Source organism: Pinus tabuliformis, chromosome 4_2, assembly GCF_031772625.1.
Source record: "Pinus tabuliformis cultivar Carrire ecotype Pingquan chromosome 4_2, CPIR1, whole genome shotgun sequence".
Lineage (NCBI taxonomy): Eukaryota > Viridiplantae > Streptophyta > Pinopsida > Pinales > Pinaceae > Pinus > Pinus tabuliformis.
In genome coordinates, this window is record NC_142304.1 from 625,145,404 (window position 1) to 625,154,712 (window position 9,309).

Genomic DNA, 9,309 nt, shown 5'->3' on the forward strand with positions numbered 1-9,309 from the left:
CAGTTTCAACCCACTATTGGGCAGTTGTTTCCACCCATTGTTAGCCGTTTTCACCCACCTTTGGGCAGTTTTTTTATTTAAACCCCACCCACCCACTCACCTGTTTCCAACCCTGTATCCATTCCTTTTTCCGCGACTTTTGAAAATGATTTTATACCAAATCTTTTGAAATTTTTTTCCATGGATTCCAGGGACTTTTGAAAATGATTTTAATTTCATTTTCAATTTGAAATTAAATGAAAATTTGAAATCGATTGAATAAAAATATAATAATTTGATTCCTATCTTCTAATTTTAATTGATATTTTTAAAATTAAAATAAATTTCAACCAAATAGACGTAATAAATTCTAAGAACATGGGTGAATAATTACAGTGGGCCTCATCAACTTCGTCGGAACTATCAACCATGGTTCAAGTAGTGAAGGCCGTGCTCCCGATATTTTTCAAAAGAAATGGGTGGGTATTTTTCAGCGGATCCACTTTTCAAGGACGGCTGAGGAATGCTTTCCGTTATTCGTTAATATTCACAAAATTGCCCTGGAATAAATAGAAGAAAGCCGGAAACAGGTATATGTATGGCTTTAAATCATTTGAATCGTGATTAATCAGCGAACCTCTGATTTATAACAACATAACGATTTGATTTATATCTTCTAATTTTAATTGATATTTTTTAAATTAAAATAAATTTAAACTAAACCTGGCTGAATGATTTCAGTGGGCCTCACTAAATTCGTCGGAAGTATTAACCATGGTTAAAGTAGTGAAGGCTTTGGATATTTTTCAAAAGAATCGGGTGGGTGCTTTTCAGCTGATGATCAGGAAAGTTTGCCGTTGTTAAGGGTTGACAAATATTCCCGGCAAGAAAAAGAGGAAACAGGGAAAACCCGTAGGTGGATCGCTTTAAATCATTTGAATCGTGATTAACCAGCGAACCTTTGGTGAGAATTTTGCAAACAGAGCAGACATTATCTATAGATTCGACCTAGTATCATGCCCATCTGTATAATTCATTTAAATCTATTGAAATTTGTGAGGCGTTCAATTGGCGAGACCAAATTTGGAGATTTTTCTGTAAAATTTGCCAAAGAATTCAAAAAATTGGAAAAGAATTCGTTTGTAAATTGCGCTCTACAGTGTGCGGAAGATAGAACTACAAACTATACAGTAAGCCCTTTGAGTTGGCTACATGCCACCGGCAGTTTCTAATCTGCATACGACAGAAAAATCGCCGTCCAATAACATACTTTCTCTGTTCACAAAATCCTGCAGCTGGCTCGCATCCCAGGCGTCTTCGCACAATGGAAACTGCTGATAGTCATCAAAGTTGTCCTCGAAGTGCCAATTTTCCTCAAGTGATTTCAGATACGGGTTCTCCGACAAACCGTCGGATGCTTCCTTTGGAGATGGACAGACTTCGCGCTTTAAGCCGAGAACGGGAATGCCGAGGTCATCATCTGAAGCCTCCAGCAGATAAGAAAGATCGAACCCCGAGTCTGAATCTAGGGTTTGGCTTTCCTGGCCGCTAAAAATGTCGGAGGCCGCCGAATTATCCTCGGAGTTGGAGGGCAGATAAGAAGTGGAACATGTCGTCGCGATCTCTTCTTCCAGGCTTCTCATGATTCCGCTTACGAGCTCCTCACTAGGAGCGCATTCTTCTTCTTCGTCTTCGTCTGATAAGGTCTTGTCTAATTGCAAAAGAAACTGGTCTGTTTCTTCGCCGTGAAATCGTTTCGGCTCTGCAACAACAGAGGAATTCAGCAGAGGCTCGGGCTCACGTTCGCGTTTTCCCAGCGTCTGAGACATGCTTGAGAAGTGGCCCGGGGATTCGAACACGGAACACAGCGACAAAGAGAGGACAATAATTCCGCTGGAGCGAAGAACTGCTCTTCCTGCAAATATTGCCAACTAACTGGATATGAAAGCGCCTAGGATAAAACCAGATGATGGAATTGGCTATATAGAGCTTTCCTAGATAATATCTCAGACTTTCTGTTACAAGGTCTATGGACGGAAAAGGCCTGATATGTGAAAAGTGTGGCTGGAACAGCCTGGTAAAACATAAAATTAAAGAATAGAGTACGGCAAGAATGGCTAATCCTGTCTGCCATCGGGCCCTTTTATATAGTGCCACCAAAAGTTTGGTTCGCGGCAATGGTGTCATTTTTCGGTCAATTCAAAAACGGAAGGACAATTTCCACGTCATGCGGGAGGTAAGACAGTTTTACTTTAATTCTTGTTTGATACCCGCGAAGAACCAGGGTTAGGTTTAGGGATTAGAAGCGTGAGTCATCCCTAGAGGATTTTACGGTATGTTGACAATGCAAATTATTAAGGTGTTATTGGGGGTTGTGCTGGGCTCTGAATGGACGGTGATAATGTAGGATAGATACAAACAATATTTATTCGCACTCATCGCTATTTTAATTATTATAAAAGCTAGTTTATTCAGTGGTTGTCATTAGCTAAAGTCCAAATTTGATAAAATTTCAATAAAATTTCCTAAACGATTAAGACATTTGACAATGCAATGGTGGAGGGGCATGGCATATTAAATATGTAAATATTTCTTAAGGTTGGACTTGGATTTCGTAACCCTGGTTTGCTTTACAAAACCAGGAACATAAGTCGTGAATAATCATTTTGGAGCATATAATAATTCTATCAGCTAGACATGGAAATCTGTCCACCTTACTTTCATGAGTCAGTGACAGGCGAACCACTAATTTGCAACTTGCAAGGGAAGTGGATAAGATATTATGTAGTCGGTGTGATTGAGATAAACATATAATTGTAGCCTGCCCGGTGCCCACACGCAAGAGAATTGCTGGCCAATGAACTGGAATGTGGGACCCACAAACTGAAGCCAAAAGCTTTCCACTTTTGGCGTCGTGTCCGGTCAAATATAGCGTAAAGCACATGGATTAAACGCAGCAGTTCGTTAACCCGTAGTCTAACTAGCCGATAATTTCTCGCGGAAAATGTCGTGATTTTGGGCACAATTTTGAATAGGTGTTGTTTACCCTATTAATTTTAGGTTGAATTTGGTAAAATAAATTTCAAAAAATTAGAATGTTGGAATGTTTCTATAAAATTTTACAATAATCTGACCATAATTTCTATTATTTTCAAGTTATACAATAATCTGACCATAATTTCTATTATTTTCAAGACTATTTTGTGAACTCTTTAAATAGCAGAAATTTTAAGAAATCCTGTTACAACTCTCAAATTACGGAATTTGGAGTCACCGATTTTTTTTTTTTGATAATACTAAATTTATTTTTTGATAGTACTAAATTTATTTTTTTATAGTACCAAAAACAATTGAAGGGACATTGCCGCGAAATTCTGGAATCATACCAATCAGGGCAGTTTGACCTAAGGACGCCTCTGATGCTCTCATCACATGTGGCGCACATCACGAGATTTGACCGTCTGAAATGGGAATCGCGACAGGGGAATCGAGATGCCTTGAGGCAGAAGGCATCGTTAAAGCAGTGGGAGAATGTGTGCGTAAAATCAGCGGTATCTAGATATACAGCTAATAGTGTAAACTATAAAATAAAAGGCCAGTAAATACGGGATAGAATCTTCCCCATGGACAAGCTGCGGACATTCGATCCGCACACGCCGCCGTAAATAATTGAAGCGGAAGCGGTACTCCATAACGACCAAAAAAACAAAGTGCCGGGGACAAAACATGGGAAAAAATCGTATGAATAGTTCACGGAGATTTCGTTGTCGGAATGCCCGCGCCGAACGTCGAGGGCCTGCGGTTGGTGATAGCATGTGATCAGACTTTTCATTGCCTTGTGTGTGTCGTTGAATAATAAGGGTGATACATGTATTTTTTTTAAGTGATAAGAGTGATATATATTAGCATTTGTACTTAATGTTGCAAAGGAAATTTCATAAGGTATAGTGTGTGGAAGAATATTGAAATGTGAATAGGCTTTTGCGGGCTTTTTTGAAAGCAAAGGTCGATGATTTCGAGTTTTAATTTGAGGAAGCCATGCCGAAAACCGTTGAAATGGAATGCAAGTAGCCATAAATATGCATTGAACCTGTTTAGAGACCTTTCTTTGTAGTTGGTAAAAATTGTGGAGTTAAAGGTGAAGATAAATGAATGAATCCATGCGAACAACAACCCGGCAACCATATTGATTTGGAAAGGGCTATTTAAGAAATCATTATTCAAATGGGAAATTAAATTAATATGAAGATATATTGAAAACATGTATTATATTCATTAAAATCAATTGATTTTGTCAACAAAATATGTTAAAACCCATTGACAATGAATTGGTTGTGAGGACATAAACTATCAAAATGGTATTGATCTTGAAACATCCATTTTTAAGTTTGAAATGGAAAACACAAATAGTTGTGAGGACATAAACTATCAAAATGGTACTTGTTACAATACAAATAGTGTATTGTTACAAATAGTGTATTGTAACATCCTTTTTAAAGTGTGAAATGGAAAACACAAATAGTTGTGAGGAAACAAACCATGAAAATGGTATTTGATTTTGAAACATCCTTTTTTAAGTTTGAAATGGAAAATACAAATAGTGAATTGTAACAAAAGAGGTTCGAGAAGGAATATAATAGTATAAAGAACATTGTGCTTGTCATTCCATATTTGAAGTTGTATGAAAACATGGTGGAGGTAGCGAAGACATGAAGAAGCAGTAATGGACCTGCAAAATGTATATTTTGTTAGAATTAATAATATGTAAATCAGCTGCAGAATTTTATTAGTAATACTTTGCAGGTGAGTTGTGTTAAAATGAATCTGGAACGAATGGAAATGAAGTTACCTTTGCTATGGGGATTTATATATTGTTAGTGGAAGATGCATGGTGAATAACAGCATATTGAACACCATTGGAGGTTAATGCGTAGCTGGAGATGCAGTTTTTTTGCTTGCCAGTCTACTTGTAGTTGTGTAGGTATGTTATTTCTGAGTCCATGTGGCCTGTTGCAAAAGAAAGAAAAGGTTAGAATGAGATGTATAGATAATATAAAGACATTATAATATTTACTTATTTACTAATATTGATTAAAGTTGGTTGTTGTTGAAAGATATGAAAAGTATGTTATGAAATAGAATGAGGTAAATAAATGGAGAAAACCTTTTGTTGATGTCAAAGTATTGGAGCAGATTATCTGGAGGCGACATTGAACGGAGAATTTCTTCTGCGTGTTTTCTGCGAGCAATGCTTTTGTTGTCGTTCATTTTACTGTAACGATCGAAACTGAATGTGGGGTTAATCCGGAGATCTTGTAGAGAAGGCACTCTTGAAATAGCTGTGAATGTGAGACCTTGACGTTCTGTTTTTCCAATGTCAATTGTTGCTTTTGGAAGTGTCATACCTTGATATTTATGTATGGTTAAAGCCCAAGCCATCTTCAGTGGAATTTGTGCACGACCATTTCTTTTTACTGCTGGAATAGGCAAGTGAGTGGGGTTTCTTTCATCCCAAGGAGGCCCAATGTATTTGGGAGAATCTACGACAACAAATGTTGGAATTTGTGGTGGTGCAGTTGATTCTTTGTAAAAGATGGTTACAATTTCTCCGAGGGAACCATTAACAAGTCCGGCTGAAACCCAAAGGTTGGAAGTCAACATAACTTTTTCGCCATTGCATAGTAATACAATTCGTTCAAGTTGCTCGTCTTCAGAGGAAATACTGGAATATGTGTTGTCATCTTCAGCAATGGATCGTGCGATAGGAGTGTTTAGAGATTTCATCATTTGCTTATTATGGACCATTGTTTGAGCATTTGTTGGAAATAGATGCATGGAATCATGGAATGAACATATTTCTTCTTCTGATAAAAAGGAATTTGTGCGCGACATGAGTACGTTGTAGTCGTCGATTGTTGGATTTGCATCTCTAATGTTCTGGAGAGTGTTCCTGAAAGTAACCTGTGGGATGTCGTCGCCTTGTTGATGAAATATTGTGTCTAATGTGATGACTGTGTTGAAGGTGTTCCACAGTGCACTTCCGTGGCTCGTCCCTGCATATAGAGGTATGTCTTTGACGGGTGGTAGCTGACCGAGATCACCAACCAATATTATGGAATAGCCACCGAAAGGAGTGTTTACTTGGTGGGGAAATGCCTCGTGAAGACGTTCATCAATATGGCTAAGAAGCTTTGGCCCAATGAAGCTCATTTCATCGATTAGTATGTATCTTATATGCCTGAGTTCTTCTTGGAATTTTGCAAGATCATTACCTTCTAAGGGCATAAGATCCTTTATAGGAAGGTGCAAAGTAGAATGGATTGTTGATGCTTGTATGTTGAAGGCAGCAACCCCTGTAGGGGCGAGGAGCATGATCGGTGAAGGTTCCAGGCTTGCAAGGCCTATGAGCATATCTTTGATGCAATTAATAAGGAGGGATTTTCCCGTACCAGCAGTGCCTTGTATTATCATTCTGAGAGCGGGTAAATAATCCTTCCTAGAAAAATGATTAAAAATAATATTTAGAGATTTTCTTTGCATTGGAGATAATGTAGTAAGGGTCGGCAGGATATGTTGATGTGTTTGAAGAATGCGGTGGATGGAGTGGCTATTCTCAATGAATTGTATTGCATTATTTTGTAGATCCAATGGGATAGTGGTATGATTCCAGTTATGGGTGTCATCAAAGCCACGAAGACCAAGCATGTTAAGGTCATTTATGAGAAGCTCATTTGTAGGGTGTAATTGGGAAAGTAATTCCCATTCATTTATTTCCATGGTGTTTGTTGGATTGGTTTCATTTATGGTTGAGGTATCATTTGTGAAAGATTCAATATCAGATAGTATGCAGTGTTGATGCCAAGGATTGTAGAATGGACAAAATGTTTGCAATTTGCGATGAATTCTACATCAGAATCTCCTATATCTTGTACGATATGGCGAAAAGGTTTGTATAGCATAAGTTCAACCCTGCAAAAGTCAGCGTAGCAAGGTTCTGTTGTGGATGGTATGGAGGAGTAACGTGGTATGACCTAAACAATTGCTTTTGTAGGCCTTTGTTTCCATTTGTTTGTTTTGCGACGAGGATCATATGACCAGGATCTTGCCAATTCTATTAGTGGTGTGGACTCTAGGGTAGAAGGGCGCTGGATATATGTATCTATGATGTGCGGGGATGTAGTGGAGGTGGTGTTCGTTTGTGGAAGGCGCATAAGAATTTTTTGGTTTACATTTAAAGAAATGAATGGCCGACTACATAATGTTAATGGTAATTTTTGCAGCATATCGCAGGTTTCTTGTGCTCCAATGTCACGATCAACAAGGGTTTCTGCAAGAAATTTTTGAAATGCGGATGTTGTTCGGTCAGCAATGGGTGAAGCCATGAAAATTCTACGTAGCATGTGGTGGAAGCTTTCAGATTTTTTTTCTGCTTTGGATGCATATTTGGCGATATATTTTTGTACAGCGTGTAGGGAGAGTACTGGTTGGCAGTCAACATTTGCACGCCAAATAGATAGGATGGTAGGGTTATGGCTATTGAGTCGATCGCCGTTGCGAGCAGGGGTGTATGGTTTTTGGCCATTGGAATCAATGAATAAGGCCGATTTTGGATGTAATTCCCACAGTGCTTTATAACGAAACTGGAGTGAGGATCCATTTTTTCTCAGGCACGTGCTTTCTGAGCATTTTGTGTGACGTTCAACACAATTAATGAGCTATTCATAGTCACTGAAAGGATTGGTTCTGAAGATTTGCGGTGTGGACAATAGACAAGGGTCTTCAGGATTTGTCCAAGCATTTGGTTGGTTTGAAGTTGAAGGAGCACGAGGGTTCCAAGCGGAAATATATTTGTCGAAGAACTGCCTTGTAATATCGACTGCTTCTGTGTCTTCCCAGTTGAGGTTTTCCATATCAAGTGCATTTTCTATCCAAAGGAAACCATGGATGTGCGCAGATCCCCTATGTTGCCATTCATACCTATCAAGTATGCGTTTTTGTAAGACAATTCTGCAATAGGTGAGGAATGTTGTTTATAGTTCTTGGAGGAAAAAAATGCGGTGGAATGCGTACCTGTACCAGTAATCTTTTGTATTCAAGTGTTTCTCTAAGATAATCTCACGAAATGTTGTGAATCTATGGTGCATATATGGTGATGTTAAATGTGGGTTAGAGATAATGTTATCATTTCTCCACTTTTGTTGTTTTGCAATATCAGAAGGAAGACATCTGGGCATGATTGCATGAAGATCAGGCCATTTTGTATCAGTTGCACTTAATGTGAAGAAGAACGTCGGGCAACCGAGTTGAGATATCATGTCCGTTAGTTCATTTTTAGCTTTGTGCCAAAATGACCTTATTCCACGTAAAGAGCTACCGAATCGCATGACTTGCTCTGCCAATTGCTCATCTGGAAATTGTTCTAATCGGATGTTCAGATCTTGAATAGATATTGGAAAGTTATCTGTGATGTTCTTTTTCACAAAAATCGATGTTGTTGCTTGACTGCGATGCCACATCATGAGATTATATATGTAATAAAGAAAGTGTGGGTGGTTTCCAAATCTGTTATCGTAGTAACATATGAGATGAAGTGCATATTCATGTAATTGCACTGCTTTCATTCTTGGCTGATTTGGCATTGTAGCTCCTGTCGGGAAAAGGGTGGAGAAAGCCATAGAGAGTAGACCTTCTGTGTCATATTCATTGACTGGCGATAAACCAATTGTTGGCCACTCAATTTTAGTATCAGATTGGTGGTTGTAAGCATGCAAATAATGGCAGATTTCTTGGATTTCTGTATTTGTATTAGGTATGATGGGTACAAACGATGATGTTTGGTCTACAGATGGGTCTGTGAAATCTTCGGTGAGCTCATGGGGTGGTTCAAGTGGAAGGCGAACAGTGGTTTCTGTAGTATTGGAATGGTGAAGGGAGGAGGAGACATTGGTGGGGATTGCTGGTAAGGATGCCAGTGCGTTGGTATCAATACGAACATTCGTATAGTATGGGTCATTTGCCAATTTGTATTCCAATGCAACGAGAACGCGATGTCTACTGACAATGAAATCATAAGCCTTATGGTCATTACTATGACGCGTGACAATCAGGATGTCCAAAGTGTTCAACACGTCGTGGCAACATGTTTGCGATTTTTGTCATGTCTTGAGGAAAACAAATTGTGTGGCCACTATATTTATACTGGCCACCACGTGCATGTGTTACTTGCAGTATAGGGTTAACCCTAGCAATGAGCATTTCTTCTATTTGTGAAAGAGATGAAAGGGTAGCTGGTTGAGGACCAGGGTCCATGTTGTTTGATAATGAGAAGCG

The 9,309-nt window shown here is 38.8% G+C and overlaps 1 protein-coding gene across 1 annotated transcript; it reads right to left on the bottom strand.

Annotated features, from left to right (window-relative positions):
- Positions 1-1,094: 1,094 nt before the first annotated feature.
- Positions 1,095-2,100, bottom strand: LOC149170898 (uncharacterized). Its single transcript, XM_089424015.1, has one exon. It carries the CDS (start codon positions 1,806-1,808, stop codon positions 1,188-1,190), a length of 621 nt encoding a protein of 206 aa, XP_089280141.1. The 5' UTR covers positions 1,809-2,100; the 3' UTR covers positions 1,095-1,187.
- Between the last annotated feature and the right edge of the window lie 7,209 nt (positions 2,101-9,309).

Coding starts and splice junctions, on each gene's coding strand:
- LOC149170898 (XM_089424015.1), bottom strand. CDS start 1,808: ATGTCTCAGACGCTGGGAAAACGCGAACGTGAGCCCGAGCCTCTGCTG.